The sequence below is a fragment of the Pituophis catenifer genome, unplaced genomic scaffold (assembly GCF_029215685.1).
Source record: "Pituophis catenifer annectens isolate HBS135680 unplaced genomic scaffold, rPitCat1.0.hap2 SCAF_1, whole genome shotgun sequence".
In the NCBI taxonomy this organism is placed as follows: Eukaryota; Metazoa; Chordata; class Lepidosauria; order Squamata; family Colubridae; genus Pituophis; species Pituophis catenifer.
Window position 1 is genome coordinate 265340764 of NW_027256881.1, and position 20460 is coordinate 265361223.

General features: G+C 37.2%; 1 protein-coding gene across 4 annotated transcripts in view; it reads left to right on the forward strand.

Annotated features, from left to right (window-relative positions):
- The window catches only part of NADSYN1 (NAD synthetase 1), a 44221-nt gene that overhangs the window by 1174 nt on the left and 22587 nt on the right, over positions 1-20460 (forward strand). For 3 of the 4 annotated variants that reach the window (XR_011601678.1, XM_070957555.1, XM_070957556.1), the window contains exons 2-12: positions 835-895; positions 5469-5585; positions 6530-6583; positions 7510-7599; positions 8608-8659; positions 11819-11907; positions 13266-13383; positions 13894-14025; positions 14292-14366; positions 14537-14661; positions 18839-18887. Coding sequence is in view for 3 of the 4 variants with exons in the window: in XM_070957555.1 (XP_070813656.1) it covers positions 835-895; positions 5469-5585; positions 6530-6583; positions 7510-7599; positions 8608-8659; positions 11819-11907; positions 13266-13383; positions 13894-14025; positions 14292-14366; positions 14537-14661; positions 18839-18887 (962 nt within the window). In the remaining variant the exon portion in view is untranslated. The remainder of the gene's footprint in view (positions 1-834; positions 896-5468; positions 5586-6529; positions 6584-7509; positions 7600-8607; positions 8660-11818; positions 11908-13265; positions 13384-13893; positions 14026-14291; positions 14367-14536; positions 14662-18838; positions 18888-20460) is intronic. The other variant, XM_070957557.1, reaches the window with a different exon arrangement.

Genomic DNA, 20460 nt, shown 5'->3' on the forward strand with positions numbered 1-20460 from the left:
GCTAATCCAGTACTTTAGGCCTTACGGTCCACTAGTTTGGGTATAAAAACTCAGGTGAAAAATTGGTTTATTATTACTACTTTTATATTATTGTTACAGTTTTTAGTGGGGCTATATAGAACTTTCCCCCCTAATGTGGTAATTTGCTATATAGAGAAGAAGAAGTGTTCAGGTTTTTTTTAAAAAAAAACAAATTGTTTACTTCCTCAAAATTCTCATTGCTTCCCAGTTTCAGTTTATCAACTCCTTTTGTGTAAGGTATAAATTTGGTTTATTACCCATTTTCTTGTATGTATGATATATTGTGTAGCATTGCTTTATAATCATCTTTTTATTTTATTTATTTGTATCCTGCCTTTGTTATTTTTACAAATAACTTCCCCCTCCTATTTTCCCCACAACAATCAGCCTGTGAGGTGAGTGGGCTGAGTGAGAGTTATGTACACGGTAATAAGTGGATGCTGTTTGTTGAAATATATTTTGCCTCCAGGAATATGAGTTATGAAAAATTATATGGTTTTTGTTATCCTAGTTCTGCTAGCAATAGCGTGTAGAAAACAGCTTTGTTATACTATTTTTAAACTACAAGAAATCTTAACTTACCTGTTCTCTGACCTAAGAACTTGCTTTAAGAAAGTATGAGAATTAGTAACTTGGTTTTAAAAGGTTCCTGAAAATCTCAATGGTCTTCTGTTCTCAGTCTCATATTCGAATATTCTTTTTTTCCTTTGCAAAATCAAAGGATACACATAACACTACCTATATTTCAAAGCATGGGAAATTTTCTCTGACAACATATTGTAGATGAATAAAAAGGATAATTTAATCTCCTAGGTATTGAAATTGCTAAAGAAAAAGGAGCAAGATATCGACTCGGCCCAGAACTTGAAATTTGGTTAGTAATTCCCAACTTGTTTGTATAAACCAGTAACCCTCAACTTTTTAGAGATGCTGAGTACATTTCAGATTTTGAAACTTTGTCTTATAAGATGGCTATTGGGGGAGGTGCTTGCACGGTTACAAAATGCCTATTGGAGGGACATAATTAGATAAAACGAACCAATTGGTCAAGATACTACCTGGCATCCTGTAAACCCCCACCCCAAGATTCATTACCAACTTTTATTAACTTAATCTTTCTTTGGCCATTCAGCCGCACCTCTAATCTTAGCACTGGGCTGCACCTATGCATTCTTATTTATGTAACAAAATTTGGAATCCAGACGTATTTCTGGAAATTAAGATGTTAGAGGCTTTTTATTTTTCAACATGCATTTTATTTTCCTTTTTTAATGAAAAGTGAAGTGGGGCATAAAACCTGATAGACCTCAAGAGGGCTATCTAGAAACATGAAGGATATAATATACTTAAAATCTATTTTATTCCATTCAATGTAACAAAATCAGTGCCTTCTTTGTATAGAATGGTATCTACTCGAGATGGTTCATTGTGGTAGTTGGTTATTTAATAGTAGGGTGAAGATGGATACCATATATACATATTTAACTTTATATAATCACAAAAATTATTTAGAAATTGCAATAGTTTAGTATTGGAAGTATACTTCAAGACAAATTATTAGCAATGAGGTTTTAATAAAAAAATCAGTCACAATTGTGGTATTCCAGATGTTGGTAAGCTATAAATTCCATTCTACTAGACCATGGATGAGTTATATAAGGGATTTAAAATGATGCAGTATGAGACCAATTTCCAAAGGGGCATTGCTTTCAATTACATCCACATTAGCAAAATTTTGGCACCAAAATAGACCTTTCAATTTTTCCAGCTTTTAATTGGTTTAAATTTGTATTTTAACAGTATTTTAATTCATATTGTTTTAGATTTTGAATGAGACCTTGCTGCTGTCTAGTTTGTGTAGTGCTTTCATTTTGTGGTTCAGTTTATTTTATTGAATGTGTTTTTATTTATGTATTTAAAGTTGTCAAACAAACGACAGCAAGAATAAAAGAAAAACACACAATGATAGGGACTATAGGTACATTAGTGCACTTATGTATGCCCCCTCTACTGACCATTTAAGAATGAAGTAAGGTCCATGGAAGTCAATTTGCGACTGAAACTGAACATTTGTAACTGAGACAACTGGATCAGGTAGAGCATTCCAGACTTTAACAACTCTATTACAGAAATCATATTTTTTACAGTCAAGCTTAGACTGATATACATTGAGTTTAAAGCGGTTGTTCACACACATATTATTGCGATTAAAATGGAAAAAGTCATTTACAGGTAAAGCATTACTACGTATAATTTTGTATGCAATACCTAGGTCTGACCGCAAGCGGCGCAGTTCTAAGTTATCCAAATCGAGAATTTCAAGCCTAGTAGCATAGGGAATTCTATTGTGACAGAAGAGTGCAAAACATTTCTCATGAAATACTTCTGAACCCACTCGATTGTACTGATGTCAGATATATGGTGGGGATTCAAAACAGTTGAACAATACTCTAAGATTGGTTTAGCATAAGTTTTATAAGCTCTAATCAGCAATACAATGTTTCCAGAAAAAAAGCTTCGCAAAATTAAATTTACAACTCTTAATGCTTTTTAAGCAATGTTGTTACAATGAATTTTGGAGCATAGGTCGTCAGAAATAAGTACACCTAGGTCCTTGACAAAGTGAGGGTCATCTGCTAGATCAATACTACCTAGCTTATACTTGACATTCTGATTATGTTTACCAATATGTAAGACAGCATTTATTGAATGAAATTTGAAGCTGCCAAATGGATGACCATTCAGACACATATTCGAGATCACTTTGCAAAACAACAGAATTATCTGTAGTATTGAATAATTTTATGTCATCGGCAAATTGCTTTTGAATTGATCACATAATTCGTTGATATAGAGCAAGAAAAGTGTGGGACCTAAAACGCTGCCTTACAAAATACTACTGTTAACTGATGCAGGATTAGACAGCGAGTTCCCTATTTTGACTTTCTGCAGACTATTAGACAGGAAAGCAGCAATCCACTTCTGCAAAGGTCCAGAAATGCCGTAAGAATTTAATTTCAAGTTTATCAAGTTTATCAAGTACTACTGTATCAAAAGTCTTATAAAAATCGATGTAAATTGCATCTACAGATTTACCTTGATCAAGACATGTAGTCCAGATGTTTTTACAGTGCAAAAGTTGTAAATTACAGGATGAGTTTTCCCTAAAGCCAAACTATTGGATAGCAAGTTGTTTGTTTCTAAGTGGTGAACAATGAATTGGTTTATAATTGATTCCATAACTTTGCATGTAGAGATTGGTCTATAATTTTCTACTGAGCTAGGGTCACCCTTTTTAAAGATTGGAATAACTATAGCTGATGACCATAAATCAGAGACCTAGTTCGAAACGATACTTCAAAAATTGTACACAAAGGTTCAGCTAAGATGGTAGCAAACTTTTTCAAGAAAAAAAAGCACATAATCCATCTGGTCCTGTGCATAGCGATGGCTTTAGATTACATAATGCTAATACAACATTATCTACTGTAAATTTAATATTCAGCAATTTGCTACAACTATTTGTGGTTTGACTTGCAAATGAGGGACTGCAACCCTTGCTATCCACAAAAACTGAACTAAAAAATGTATTGAATAGATTAGCCCAGTGATGGCTAACCTTTTTGCCATCGCGTGCCAAAAGCAGGGGGAGCATGGGGGGGCTCATGCCTGCACGTGCCGACACCCATAATTCTATGTGCCCCCCCACGCATGTGTGTGCGACCCCCCATGCTCCCCCCACTTTTGGCACGTGATGGCACAATGGGCCCGGTAGACCTATTTTTCACTCTCCCCAGGCCCCAGAAACTTTCTAGGAGCCTGGGGAGGGCAAAAACGGCCTCCCCCTCCCCCCAGAGGCCCTCCGGAGGCTGGAAATGGCCTGTTTGCCAACTGGTGGGCCCAGAAGGCCTGAAAATCAGTGTGCCGGAGCTGAGCTCGTGTGCCCACTGATATGGCTCTGCGTGCCATCTGTGACACGCGTGCCATAGGTTCGCCATCATGGGATTAGCCTGACCTACATTGTCATTACAATCAAGCTCATTTTGCTCTTTTAGGGGTGGAATCACTTGCGAGTCTTTAAGTTTTGAGTTAACCAAGTTGTAAAAGATTTACATAGAGTTTGAGTTTAAATTAATCTTTAATTTAATGACATAAGTCTTTGTACTGGCTTTTGAAGTTGGCAATGTAACCTATCTTGTTGTTCTGCCAAAGAGATTTTTTCTTAGATTGTAATTTTCTTATTGCCTTGGATAATTTATTTATAACTTTTTTGGCTTTTCTTGGTACATATAAATTTATAGCTCAATTAATTTCAAACAAAAAGGTGTTATAAAAATCTTTTACATTTTTACAACTTGAAAACAGACAATGCCAATTTAAAGATGCAAAATCAGCAGCTATTAAATCATAGTTTGCTGTTTTAAAATTAAAATTCTGAGAACAGTCATTAAGACCCAGTTCAGGAGGATGCAGATTGATACAAAAGTCAATCATATTATGATCACTGTTAGAAAAGGATTCTTTAACATGTAAGCCATAAATTAAATTTAAACTATTACAAAGAATTCGATCTAGGCAATTGTTGAGCCTAGTGTTGTCAACAACTAACTGCTCCAGCCCCAAGGTTGTAACAGCATTGTAAAAAGTTACATGTTTCAGTTCATTTGTTGATTCATTTAAGGCCCAATTAATTAATGGCAAATTAAAATCATCAAGAAGAACAAAAGGATGTGGGCAAGGAGCCACCCAAATTAATAGTTCAATTAACTTTTTCATATGGCCAAGATCACAATCAGGGGCTCTGTAACGTAACAAGAAGCGAACTGTAGTATTTAGAGTCAGGTCGTAAACAATGGACTCTGGAAAAGCAAGCTCGGAAGTAACATTAATCTTTTTCAATCCTAGGGACTTTTTGCAAAAAATTGCAACAGTACCACCCCTGTGATTTTCATGGTCAGACCGAAAAACGTGATAATCACTTGCGGTTAAAAAAAAGTGTCTAGAAAAGACACGTTCAACCAGGTCTTGCAAACAAAAATGAGGTCAAAAAGGGACGTGTTCAGGAGCAGAAGGAATTCAGACATTTTGTTTGCAAGGCTTCTTGCATTAAATAGTTTACACATTAAACCAAGTAGGAGTGGACTTTTAGGAGTGTATTTTCTTATAAACTGTCTGGAGAGCATTGCTTATTAAGTAGTTTAAAATTTTTAGTAAATAAAAATAAAATAGAAATAGCAATCCAACAACATATTTTGTTACACATTCCTAGTTTCTCTGACACACAAACATATTTAAATGTGTAGACATATATAAATTAATTCTGCATTATTATGTACATAAGGTGAATAAAAGTACTTCTACTGATATATGAATTTAGAAAAATCATTTTATACAAATAAACTGGGATGTTTTGTTGTAATTTAATTCATCTCTATTTTGTTTTTCAGTGGTTATGGCTGTTCAGATCATTATTATGAATCTGACATACTATTACATTCATTTCAAGTTTTGGCTAAGCTTTTGGAATCTCCTGGTACTCAGGACATAATATGCGACATTGGGATGTAAGTGTGTTATTACTTGACTGCATAGTGAGGCTTTTATTAGGAAACACCCAGCAATGTTAGCTTCAGATGAAGTTAACTGGTTAAAAGATTGTTTTCTTTATGAGATGAACATTTCAAGTATTCTCTTTCTTCAAATTTATGTTAAGGGTATAAAAATGTCATATCAGTTGATAGTATCTAGTTTACCATGAAAAAGTTAAGCAGAGCCAGACCTGATTAGTACTTTGATAATCAGGAAATTCCAAAACAGGAAGTCATAGAAGAAGGCTACGGCAAACCACTTTCTTATTGCTGCCTAAATGTTACTGTCCATGTAGTCATCTCAGTTCATCTCAGTTTGAGAGAATTTTTACTTTAAAATATGAAAAAGGTAGTAATGTTGGTAATCAGAATCCCAAATTTTAGGTAAGATTTTGTACGCTACAATATCATAGAATCAGGAGGAGAATCATGTGTTGAGATGATTTGTGTTTTCTGGATTAAGGTACCTAGTGAGGTGAAGATTGATATTATCAGTATTCTGATCATTGCACTAAAACATAAGGAGATATTATAGAAGATAAAGCAATTGGTATTTTTATAGTGTGTTGGAGGTTCAAGAAAGTGTAAGATTTACAGTACGCCACTTGATGAAAAGATTTATCTTCAGTGGTAAACATGTGAAGACACTTTTATAATAACAAACAAGGTAGTTTAAAAGATTAACATTTGGTTCCTCCTTATATACAATAGATGACAGTAATGTAAACAGATATTTTGGAATATTCTTTTGATCATCTTAATATTAGATTGTAATTGATATAAACAGAAATGAAAAATATTTCTTGCACGTGATAAGAAACAGAAATTTGAATGCAATCCAAAATCAGTTTATATTCTTGAAAAGAAAGGATCTAATTTTAAGTAAGGAAATGTATAACTTAATATATTTATTTCTATAGGCCTATTATGCACCGGAATGTTCGTTACAACTGTAGAGTAATTTTTCTAAACAAGTAAGTGATTAGAAATACTGTTTTGTAAGCTGCCTAGAGTCACTTGATTGAGTTGGCCAGCTATGAAAATCAATCAATCGATCAAACAAACAAACAAACAATCTTGTCCTGTGATCCCAGATAGTCAAGTTCTGCCTGGAACTGATAATCTGAAGCCTGAGAAAATTGGGATTGAAATAATGAAGATTTTAATGCACATACTTAGTTTTTTCACGTTAAGAGAGGGAGAGAAGGTTGAAATGTGGGAAAGAAAACTGTTGTTGGAGTTTTTGAGAGATGGAGAAGAAGATAGCTGGAAAAGCAAGATAAATTTAGGCAGCATTGAAAACTGGAGTAAATAACTTCAGCCTATTAGAGACTTGCATGAGGCTTTGAGTGTTCAATGGAACAAACTGCTTTTAAAGAACTTAAAAGACAAGGAGGTGTTCCTTTTTCAGGAGGCAAAATATTTCAGAACATTGAAGCAACTCCAGAGAAGACACACTATCAACCCACATAACTTTATATGCAGTAGGGATTCTAAGTAGTCCTCCATGGGACAGATCCTGATGAAGTAAACGGTTCTGTAGGTATCTGGGCCTTTAAAAGTGACAACCAACTTTTTGAATTCCTGGAAGCAATTAGCAGGCAGGAGAGAGAGGAGAGGGAGGGAGAGAGAGAGAGAGAGAGCTCTCCACTGGAAAATGGTTCTGTGTCAGTATTCTTAAACTATGTTATCCAGAACTGGATATAACCAGAAGTATGGCATGGCTAGAATCATGGCTTCTTGTTATAATTCTGTTCACATAGCCTTGAATTCGTATGTTTGACTTTCTTTCAGTAGATTTGGTATTTTTCAAATATGGTAAATTATGATTTAAAAGTCTCTTTTTTTCTTGGTTCCATAATATATGCTTGTAACAGGTTTTCTTTTTGTTTTGACCAAGAAAAATTCTTCTGATACGGCCGAAGATAGCATTGGCAAATTCAGGAAACTATCGAGAAATGAGGTGGTTCACTCCTTGGAATAGATTACGGTAACTTCTCTTCCTTATATGTGCTTCTGCCCAAATTAATCTGAATATTTGGGTTGCCTTTAATGTTTGCCACTGTAAGTCTGCATTACAAGATCCTTTGGAAGACATTGCTATTTTAGAAAATATTTAGAATATTAACATCCCTGTATTCTATGTCATTGCTGATATACTTGCTAAATGATGGCAGATCTGTAATAATATAATGGCTATGCAAGACAAAGTAGATTCTAATTGTCTTAACTTGCATAGAATAATGTAAACAAACATTATTCTATGCCAGCAATGATCACTAGATAAAACTGAGAACTGGTTGTGCTTGTGGCATTATAGGAGCTTTTCTTCAACCTTTTTCCAACAAGCATTTTTGGAGTATATCAGTACATACTCCTCTATCTCACTCATTTTTGATGGGTCTTATTGGGTTAGCTGCCCATGGTTTCCTCATAGCAACTGGTTCCCTTCTTCAAAGCAACCTGCCTGGCTGGTAATAGAGTTGTTCCACTCACACCTAGTGTTTTTGCATAGAGCTTATTTGTCATGTGGGGATGTTTCACTATGGTGCTGAAGGGACCTGTCAGCTGCACCTATAGGATGGTAATGTTCACAAATGGCTTACAGTGAGCTGTGAATGATCTATGGGCAGCACTTAGCATCCACTGAGAAAAAAGGTACATTTTGCAGATGATGTAGCATTGAACTTCAAAAAACATGTTCTACATCCCCCAAATTCCATCTGCCATTTTGTGCATGCCCAGAGCAACAGAAATAAGGCCCAAACTGCAGAGATGGAAAAACCTTTATAAATCTTACCAGGAGTTGATCTTTAACAAAGATATCCCAATCAAGGGCAACAATACTACAGGTAAAAGATTCACCTGTGCACAAACTGACCAGTACTGTACTTAAGAATTACAGGGAAGCTGCATATGGCACAGATACAATGAAAGTTGTTAACTCTCTCTCTAAAATGTGTTACCCGAAACTTTAAAAACAAAATTTCTTTACTAGGCATGTAGAAGAATATTTTCTTCCAAGAATGATTCAAGAGATTACATCTCAGGTAATATTCTTTTCTCCTAGATTCAAGAATGTTGTAGTTTTCTGAAAGACTAGGTAAATGGCTGAAATGAAATCCAAGTCTTTCCTCTCTGGGAGTTCTTGGAGTTGCAGGCTAAATACTTGGGGAAACACCAAGTTAGATAATAATTTTCTTAGCCTCTTTGGAATTGCAATTGTATAACCAATAACTTTTAATCTTGCTTCATTTCTCTTAACTTTTGAGTTATGATTAAATCAAAAATAGTTCATTGACCTAGTTACTTGCTGATACCTGTGAAATGCAAGGCATCTCATTTAAAGCAAAAGGTAAATAAAATAAACCTTGGGCTGCTTAGTTTTTTCCTAAACTTTTTCTAAAAGTGATAGATCTTTTACCAGCAAGATACAAAAAATTGTAGACCGCATGTGCCTGTTTTGAAAAATACAGGCTTTATCTAAAAAGTCAGTTCAGCTTATATTTATTAATACTTAAGAAAGTAAGCTTTAAATGTTTATTTAACTTTGCTACTTAACAAAAAGTACTGTATTGGCAATAGCAATAGCACTTAGACTTATATACTGTTTCATAGTGCTTTTACAGCCCTCTCTACTGTATTATTTATAATTTCCAAATATTTTGTAACTGAAACTTCAGGTACCAGAAGTCCTCTTTTCTTTTTTTAATTTTTTATTGAATTACATAATATTACAATTCAACTGATATCGGTTAAGCAGTGTTTATACATATATATATATGTCTATGTAAGTTTTCATGGGTATATATGTGTGTATAGTTAATATTTCGGGTTTCTTCCCGTGTAATTGTGGATATATCCCTAAAAGGGTAGAAGCGACGTTTCGACAGAATCTCATCTGCCATCATCAGGCTTATGTGTGGAGTCTTTTGCAGTAACTGCCGTTACTATTTCAAATCTGGTGCTGGTAGTCTGGGATGGCTCCACCTTTTCATTCTGATTGGTTGGGAGTCCCAGTATGTGTTTATTGGCTTGGCTTCGGATGTATGGTTGGTTTTTCTCCGCTAGGTGGCAGGGCTTCATCTTTGTGGCTGGTTTGAATATGATTTGGTTGGGACTTGTACTGTTAACAAACCAAAATTATGACTCAGATATGTTGATGACACTATTGTGATCTGGCCACATGGAAGAGATAAACTGGAAAACTTCTTAATATATTTGAACAGCCTCCATCCCAAAATAAAGTTCACCATGGAGATAGAATCAGAAAACCAGTTACCTTTCCTCGATGTATTAATTTATAAAAAATCTGATGGCACCTTAGGACATACCATCTATCAAAAGAAGACATATACGAACCGCTATCTCAACACCAAATCACACCACCATCCAGCACAAATAAACTCTGTTGCCAAAACATTAACCACAAGAACTAAATGTCTGGCTGATGAAGCACATTTACAAACAGAATTATATACACTAACTAATGTACTGACATCAAATGGGTTCTGTAGAAATAAAGTCATCAATATGATCCAACATGCAACACCTAGACAGAAGAAAAAACAACAAGAGGAACAAAACAATGGGAAAGCCATCTTGCCCTATATAAGGGGAACAACAGATAAAATTAGCAAAGTACTACATAAACACAACATCAAAACCATATTTTGCACAGATAGAAAGATATCGTCCATTCTGAGAAACCCTAAGGACAAAATAGAATTAGAAAACCAAGGCATATATGAAATCCCGTGTGCTTCCTGCCCATCAACATACATTGGACAGACCAACAGAAGAATGAGTGTGCGCATCGAGGAACACAAAAACTCAATACAAAAGCAAGAACACACATCATCATTAGTTCAACACATAAATACAACAGGACACAATATTAATTTTAATAACACAAAAACAGTTGCAAAAATAGAACATCTCAATGGCAGAATAATCAGAGAGGCAATTGAAATAGAGAAAAGACCATATTGCATGAATAAACGGGATGACACTTCACATCTGCCTACTATTTGGAAACCTGCTCTCATAGATAGACGAATCTTAACACCAAATATAAAACATAGATCAAGTATTAATCAAAAAGCATGTACAAGTCCCAACCAAATCATATTCAAACCAACCACAAAGATGAAGCCCTGCCACCTAGTGGAGAAAAACCAACCATACACCCGAAGCCAAGCCAATAAACACATACTGGGACTCCCAACCAATCAGAATGAAAAGGTGGAGCCATCCCAGACTACCAGCACCAGATTTGAAATAGTAACGGCAGTTACTGCAAAAGACTCCTCACATAAACCTGATGATGGCAGATGAGATTCTGTCGAAACGTCGCTTCTACCCTTTTAGGGATATATCCACAATTACACGGGAAGAAACCTGAAATATTAACTATACACACACACACACACACACACACACACACACACACACACATATATACATACATACATACATACATACATACATACATAGAATACATATATGGTGTCTCAAAAGTTACTTATTCCTTTTAGTGGTTGCGCCTTCCTTTATTCCTTCTTTTATTTTATCTTCCATCCACTTATACCACCCTTCCCACACCTTATAGTTTTTATATGATTATATGCCCTATGCAGCATGAACCCATATTTTCTATGGGATCATGGTCTTTGACTATAATGTACCCATTATGTGAAATAGCTTGGAGGTAGATCAGCAGATTCCTTCCTCTTGGGAGTCTGAGAAAAGTGTAGAAATGTGTTGTGTAAATGGCAGCCCCTTTTCTTCAGAAGACCTTATTCCATGAGAGTCAGATGACCTTCATACTTTTGACATCCTGATGTGGTGAAGACCATATTTTTGATGAAGAATTGAAGCTGAAGATATTCTTGTAGGTGTTTTTAAAAACTGATTTTAATTAATTATTTTTAGGTTTTATTATTTTAGAAGCTACTCAGAATCTTGGCTAAAATAACCAGCCATCAAGTATTTCATTTTCCTTTCCCCTTTGCCCAACATCTTTTCAGTTATTGTCCCAATGTTTCTAACTGACAGGCTATTTTTCTTGCATTTGGATATTGAGTACACTATCCATATTTTAATCACACTTGGGACAAATATTTTCCTTTCTATTGATCCTATTTCCAGTTATGGATTCATTTTATTTAAATCTCTGATGACCTATCCTCATTCTTCCTTTATTTTAGGAAAGCGTTCCATTTGGTGATGCAGTACTAGCAACTTTGGATACTTGCATAGGGACTGAAATCTGTGAAGAATTATGGATACCAACCAGGTAAAAGGGATGGGCTTTAGTGTTCTCTATAATTTGTTTAAAAGTGTTAACTGCGCTAATTTCTGTACACAAAGATACCTTTGAAGATATTGAATATTTTGTCTTCAGTGCCTTATTTTGAACTTTTCAATAGTTCTTTCGACAGGGCTTCTGCTAAAACAGCATGCAACAAACCAGAGCTTGCCAGATTACCATGCAGATATGTTCGTTGCCCAAATGGAAATGCCATAATTATTAGGGATAAAAATTGATACTAGATAAAAGATTCCTATATGTTAAATACCACCTTCAGAGGATTCTTATCTTTCTTGATACTACTTCTTAATATCAGGACAATCACAAAAAAGCTAAGTATATTCATAATTTCAGTGTTAGGCTGTAATGTACAAGTAGCCCTTGACGTATTCAGTGACTGTTTAAAGTTATGGCAATGCTGAATAAAGGCACCTAGGACCATAATATCCAAAATGATACTATGATCAGTTGTATTGAAGGTCTCTAAGAGATCAAGGAAGGCTGGGATGGATGCACCACCCCCATCCCATTCCTGTTATAGATCATCTACAAGCTCAGTCAATGCCATTGGAGCACTACTTCTAGCCTGAAACCTGACTGAAAGGGCTCCAGATGATCCACTTCCTCTTCAGCTCTAACATTGCACCCAAGCATGCTAGGTTTCCAGCACACAGAGGCCATTTAGATCTGGATTGCTGACATCACCGCCTCTGACAAGTTAAATGAGAAGCCACAGATGCTACTGGGTATATGTCTACTGCTGCCACAAAAACCTTCAGTACCATTGTCATTGGTGTTCAGCAATTTAGACCTGACAGCTGATTAGTGGTGCTTCCAGACTTGCACTCTGCACCTCACAATAGCTGATCTGTGGTGTTGCTGTAGCTGAATAGCTGATTTCCAAGCTGACCAACATATTTTCCAGCTTCTGATGGTATCTGGGAGCCAGCTTTCTCCAAAGCTGGTTGCTGGCTGCTTAGAGACTCCAATTACTTCAGCTTTCACTATTAACTACAGGTTGGTTTTATAAAACAATTCCAGCAGTACAAGAGGAGGAATCCTTAACTTCATACACCACTACCATCATCCCTCAAACATACCATTAAAATTAACCTTCGGCTTGCCATTACTGTTAGTAAGTCAGACAATCAATCAATCAATCACAACAATTTCACTGAATTTGTATTTTTTAAACAAAAAGGATGTTCCTGCTAGGTTAGTGGCTTACAAAGTCCATTAACTTCTCAGTTCTTTTACTCTTTTGTAGTGTGTCATAATAGTAAAATGAATCTTTTGGCTAGCATGGAGGCAGGCTATTTATTTGCTTGGTATTTATTTTATAGCCCTCACATTGAAATGGGAATTGATGGTGTGGAAATCTTCACAAATTCCTCTGCAAGTCACCACGTGTTAAGAAAAGCACACACTCGAGTGGAGTTGGTAAATTCTGCAACAGCAAAAGTATGTTCCTGGCATATTTTTACTTTATATGTGGTAATTTTATATGTGGTAATTATTGTTACTACGTCTCAAGGAAGGTGCCACCTGAGTCCTTGTTGCCACCTGAGGCTCTCATAGTGATGGAAACAAGACACTGTGGCATTTATCTGTACCTCTTCTCCGTCTATCTTCTTACAGTTCTATCACCAGAAATCATCTCTATGTAGAAAAATAACTGGTTGCAGTTGCAGTTTTGCATTGTACCTATTAAAGGACTCCAAATCTTAAAAGAAGAGTCATGATTGTTCTGATGTAGTAAAATGCATTTTTGACATGTACTAGCTTGCTTTCACATAAAAGTCAACACTACTGTGCCCCCGATAGCCATATTACTTCAGGATGGCCCAAATAGTAATGCTTAATGCTATCCTAAATAAGATTGCCAAACAGTTCCTCTGCTGTTTAAACGTACAGTAAAAGGTTGTTGTAATAAGAACACATGCATTTACACTAATATACATCTTTTTCCAGAATGGAGGAATCTACGTCTTGGCAAACCAGAAAGGCTGTGATGGTGATCGCTTGTATTATGATGGATGTGCCATGATATCTATGAATGGTGCTACAGTTACTCAAGGACGTCAGTTTTCACTGGATGACATAGTAATGCTCTAGCAGGGGGTGCAATGCTTGATAATGTTAGTTAATATACATTACAGTATTCAACAAATACTCCTGTCTGTGAGGGTTGGCACATAACAGGAACTTTATCAATATCAGTGGGGTTAAAGAAGCTCAAAGTGCTTTTGTGCCTCTCAGTATAAACTATATAACTAGTTAACTACAATTACATTATAGCCCCCTAGGGAAAAATGGTTTCAAAAATGTTGTACTTAGAAGGATATTAATTTCTCTGTCACTTTTTTTAGGAAGTTCTCGTTGCCACTTTGGATTTAGAAGACGTCAGAAGTTATAGAGCAGAAATATCATCCCGAAACTTAGCAGTAAGAATTTCTTGTTTTTTCATTTATAAATAAATGAATAAGTTTAACAATGCATAACATACATTTACAAGCAATGGACATAAAGCAGAATTGTCAGATACATTGCTTTTATTGAAAAATATCATATTGTCTGTGTAGTGTGACTTTATTTTTCTTCTTTAATTGACCAGGCAAGCAAAGTGACTCCTTACCCTAGAATAAAAGTAAACTTTGCATTGTCAAACTCCGATGATATATGCACACCAACAAGTGAACCTATCCAGTGGAAGTATCATAGTCCTGAGGAAGAGATCAGGTAGGCAAAATGGGTTATGTATGACTTTGCCTGCACCAAGGACATGTGGCTGGAAGCTATAGGGAGGGGAGGCACACGTAGCACAGGAACATAGCAGCATATATTCAGAATTGGTAACGGGTTTGGTTGGTTAGGTGTAATTCCTATAGACTTTAGTTACTCCATCTTCATTCTCTTTAATTTAACTCTGCTTTTCTGAGTGGAGCATGGTCATACTCCACTCAGTATCAAGGATTCAGCTGTAGAGGTGGTCAACAATATTAAGTATCTGGGGGTGCAGATAACTAACAATCTGAATTGGTTTCTCCATACGTCATTCTTAGTGAAGCATGCAGAGGATGACCACATCTTTCTCCTTCTTTCCTGGCCACTTTTTACAGAGGCACAATTGAGAGCGTTTTAACAAACTGCATCACTGTTTGATTTGATGGATGCAGTGCCTCAGAGAGAAAGTCCATTCAGAGAATGGTAAGGACAGCTGAAAAGATTATGGAAAGCTCGCTTCCTGTCATTTAGGATACCGCTTATAAGCGCTATGTGCTTAGAGCTCAAAGCATTGTTAAAGACCCCACATACCCACTTCACGGTCTGTTTCTGTTGCTCCCCTCTGGGAAGAGGTTTCAATGTATTTCTAGCAGGACTTCCAGATTTTGTAATAGCTTTGTTCCCTATGCCATCCGTCTGGTAAACTCGCAAGATTCATTTTTCTTGCCATGTACATGTATACATCCAAACTAGACTGTGTTGTTCCTCTATTTTATATAATATATGTGGATATATGCATACTTTTGTGTTTGTTTATTTATTTATTGGCGCAGAAAGAACATTCTTTGTTGTGCTTTTTTGATGACGTTTTTGATGTTGGGTGTCCATTTTAGGTCGTGAGATATGGTAGAACATAGAAATTTGAAGGTCTTTATTGTTGATACTGTGTTGTCTAGTATTGTAAGCAGTGTTAGTATGGGAGGGTTTCTCCTAAAGTCCACCAGCATTTCTATAGTTTTGAGCGTGTTCAGTTCCACATTGTTCTGGTCGCACCACAAGGCTAGTTGTTCAACCTCCCATCTATATCCGGATTCATCATTGTCTCAAATGAGACCAATCACTGTTGTGTCATCTGCGAACTTCAGTAGTTTTAACAGATGGATTGTTTGAGATGCAGTCATTGGTATAGAGAGAGAAGAGAAGTGGAGAGAGCACACAGCCTTGGGGGGGGGGGGCCCTGTGCTAATTGTACGGGTATCTGATGTGATTCTGCTTAGCTTCACCTGTTGCTTCCTTTCTGTTAGGAAGCTTATGATCCATTTACAAGTGTGTTCAGGTACCGCTAGCTGGTTTAGCTTAGTTAGAAGAATGTCTGGAGTGATAGTGTTGAATGCTGAACTAAAGTCTACAAAGAGGACCCTTGCGTAGGTCTTTGGAGATTCAAGATGTTGTAGGATGTAGTGCAGAGCCATATTAACAGAATCATCTGTTGATCTATTTGCTTGGTATGCAAATTGCAGGGGGTCTAACAGCGGATATGTGATGGTTTTCAAGTGAGATAGCAGTAGCCTTTCAAAGGTTTTCATAACTACAGATGTTAGAGCAACTGGTCTGTAATTCAGTTCCTTGATGGTGGGCTTCTTCAGCACTGGAAGATAGTAGAGCGTTTGAAACAAGAAGGAACATAACACATCTCTAGCGATTTATTGAAGATATGGGTGAAGATGGGGCCAATTTGTCAGCACAGACTTTTAAGCAAGAAGGAATTATGGTATCTGGGCCTTGAACTTTTCCTGGTTTTTGTCTGTGAAATAGGTCTTGCACTTCCTTTTCTGTCATCACTAGGGGTTGTGAACCCAATGGGATGGGGTCAGTTGTAGGAAGTTTGGTTGTTGTTGGTGTGTCTGAGATGGGATCAGTTGTAGGAGGCTTGGCTGTTGTTAGTGTGTCTGAGATGTGGGTTGTGGAGATAGGTGGCTGTAGTTTCCTTTCAAACCTGCAGTAAAACATGTTCAGATTATCTGCTAGTTGTTGATTTCCTTCAGCTTGGGAAGGAGGTTTGCCATAACTGGTGATATTTTTAAGAGTTTTCTACATGTTTGCTGGTTCATTTGTTGAGAACTGATTCTTTATCTTTTCAGAGTAGCTTCTTTTTGCTGCTCTAATCTCCCTTGTTAATACAGTACATTTCTGGCCTGATTGTACAGCATTTGATCACTTTTTCTGTAGGCTTCCTCTTTGGAATGATATAGCTGCTTAAGTTTAGCTGTGAACCAAGGTTTGTTGTTACTGTATATTCACAAGTTCCTGGTCGGTACACATAGGTCTTCACAGAAGCTGACATATGATGTTACAGTATATGTGAGTTCATCTAAGTCTGCAGAGGTACTTTCAAAAACATTCCAATCAGTGCAGTCAAGGCAGGCCTGTGGCTTTAACTTTGTCTCTTCCGTCCAGGTCTTCACTGATTTAATTGTTGGTTTTGTGGTTTTAAGTCTTTGCCTGTAAGAAGGTACAAGTTGAATCATGCAATGATCAGAGTGTCCCACAGCTGCTCATGGTAAGGACTAATAAGCATCTTTTAGTGTTGTGTAGCAATGATCTAAAGTATTCTTGCCTCTAGTGGGACAATTGACATGCTGAAAGTATTTTGGTAGTTCTTTTCTTAAGTTTGCCTTGTTTAGATCTCCCAAAATAATGGCCAGTGAATCGGGGTATTTGGCTTCAGCCTCCATAATCTGGTCAGCTAGAGTTTGTAATGCCTTGTTTACACAGGCTCGTGGGAGGACATAAACAGCAATTAATAGAAATGAGGAGAACTTGCGTGGACAGTAAAATGGTTTACAGTTGATAAGTAAAGACTCTTAAGTTTTCATCACAGAATTTATATATTATAGTTAAATCCTGAGACCAGCTGCTGTTGATATATAAGCATAAGCCGCCTCCCTTCATTTTACCTGAAGGGAGGATTATGCAATTCTGTTTGCTCTATGTATCTGAAACCGTGGACTTGGCATGCTGTTATCATCAATTTCATCATGTAACTAGATAGAGCAGTTGCGCTGTGAAAATCAGAGTTGTGTATCTGTTTATAAGGAGTATTTCATCTAAGTTAGCAAGTGAACGCAAATTCGTCAGGAAGATTGAAGGCAGAGCAGTTCTGTTTCCCCTACTTCTTAGCTTGATTAAAATTCCTGCCCTTTTACCTCATCTCCGCTTCCTCCATTTGGTTTTCTTGGTAATCCATAACTCGGGGGAAATGGCTTCTTCCTGTGTTAGAATCTCCTCCGCGTTTGTAAAGACGGGGGTGGGGGGTAGGGTGGGGGAGATCACAGAACGCTGCTCCTTAAAGAAACATTGCTTAATTCTTAGCAGATGGTCTCATGAGTAAGAAATCCGTAGTGAGTTGCAGAGAATAATTAAAAATAAAGAAACAATTAGCATTTCACCGAGGCAGCCTTTGGCATAGAACAGCAATGATGTTCTATGGCAGGGGTACCCAACCTGTGGGCCATGGCTCACTAATGAGGGGGCCGTGAGGGGTTTGCAGCTGGGCCATTGAAACAGCTGGTGAGCATGCACGCATACACATGCATCCTCACTTGGGCGAGCAGTGAGCAAATGTGTGCACACACACGCTCCATTTGTGTGTGCTTGTCAGCCACTTGTGTGAACCATCCCCTCCTCCTGCTGGTCTGCAAAGCGGAAACATTGGGGAACTCTGCCCTATGGTATCGTATGCCTCTGGAAATGATCTTTTCTTGAAGGAAGGAATTTTCATTTAGGGTAAGAACCTTCAGTTGCAGTGAGGGCACAAGAACTTGGAATAAAACCTAGGCTCTTTGGAATTTCTTCTGAGTAACCCTACATGATTGTGCTACTATTTTATTTATTTATTTATTTATTTATTTATTTATTTATTTATTTATTTATTTATTTATTAGAATTTGTCAAACAAAAACGAGAATGAGAATAAAAGAATAAAAATACAGTAACAGGGACGATAGGCATGTTAGTGCACTTATGCACGCCTCCTCTATAATGGATAATTGTACACAACATAAATAAAGGCGGATTGCTTTACTATAAAAACATTAATGATGATAATTAGTGATCCCAGGAAGACAAATGACATGATTTTGTGAAAGTATGCTTTTTATATTTCTTTTAAAATATGTCTGCTGTATTTCAGCCTAGGTCCAGCATGTTGGCTTTGGGACTACTTAAGGTGTAGTAAACAGGTAAAGATTTTAATTTTTTTATTGACCCAAATTCTAAGGAATGGTAAAATCTGTATGAAGATTAGGGAAAGAAGAGAAGGTTTCTCTCTCCCCCTCACTCCTCTCTGTATAAACTAGAAACTTGCAGTAGCAATGGACCTATGTATGTTGCCTTTGGCCTGTTTATGACTCACCACCTGCATCATCCTCTATCATCTGCTTGACAACTTGACTCTTTGATCTGACTCCAGAGCAGTTGGAATGAAACAAACTGGTTTTATACAAGAAGAGCGTGGGAATGGGCATTTTGCCATTAGCAAAAACTCTTGCTGCCTAAGCTTGTTCTCTTCGCCCTTTCAATAGAGCATAGTTCCCTATTATTATATTAGAGCAGGGGTATAGAACTCAAGGCTTAGTGCTTAGATTTGGCCTGCAGGGCCGTCCTGGAAACAACAAAGGACTGGCCTGTAGTACCTCTCCCAGTGAAAACGGAGATCGGGAGGCTCCATTTTTGGCTGCGACGGCGTCCTGCAGCCCTCTACCAGTGAAAATGGAGCTTGGGGGGGGGGGAACAGGTGACATCAAGCTGCCTCCTCTCCCCCCCCCCCGAGGTCAGACACAACCAGTGGTGGGATTCAAATAATTTAACAACCAGTTCTCTGCCCTAATGACCAGCTGGGTAGGTGTGGCTGAGTGGTCATGTGACTGGGTGGGCGTGGCCAATTTGACATCACTCACGTCAAGGGGCGCTTCGCCTTGCCCGGCCTCGTGACTGTGGGGATGCTGCAACGGTCGTAAGTGTGAAAAACGGTCATAAGTCACTTTTTACAGTGCCATTGTAACTTTGAATGGTCATTAAATGAACTGTTGTAAATCAAGGATTACCGCTACAAAAATACAAAAAGCTTCTTTGCTTGCAAAAAGCTGTCCTAAATACCAGTCATTAGATTAGAAATACCTGCAAGCCAGAGTTACAAGTCAGGCAGGGTGTCAGAGCACCTTGAGGAATTAAAATAGTTAAAATGCAATGATAACTATCAGCAGCCAACTCTTGCTCATAAAGTGAAACCCTTTAGCAGAGAGGTCATTTAAGATCTCCAGAAAGTGGGTGGGTATTTTTGGGCTACAAAATGGCGAGCTAAAGAGACAAATTAACAAATTATATAGGGGACCCAGGTTCAAGCCTCCCAAGCTTGTCAGGATCACAATAAAATTAGTACATGCCACAGATATCTAAATAAACTTCAAGACTGGTGCCATGTTACTAAGTCTTATTATCATAAGAGAAAACTTAAACAAATTGGAGGATCCACACCCCTACCTCCTTTTTTTTTAAAAAAAAAAAAAGTCTTACTATCAGTGAACAATCATGTGCCTTGGCCACTCCAAAGCAATGCAAAAACACCAAAGGTGCTTTTTCAAGTCAACTGGACTTTCTGGAAACCAAGAAAGTGACAGCCATGATCTGGATGATTGAAGAATCCCCATAGACAAGAGACTTCTGTGCTCAGCGAATTGACAAAGTACCCTTTCACAGCCAGGAGAAGCAATCCTTAGATCCATTTGCACTATTTAAAGATACCAATTGGTCTTA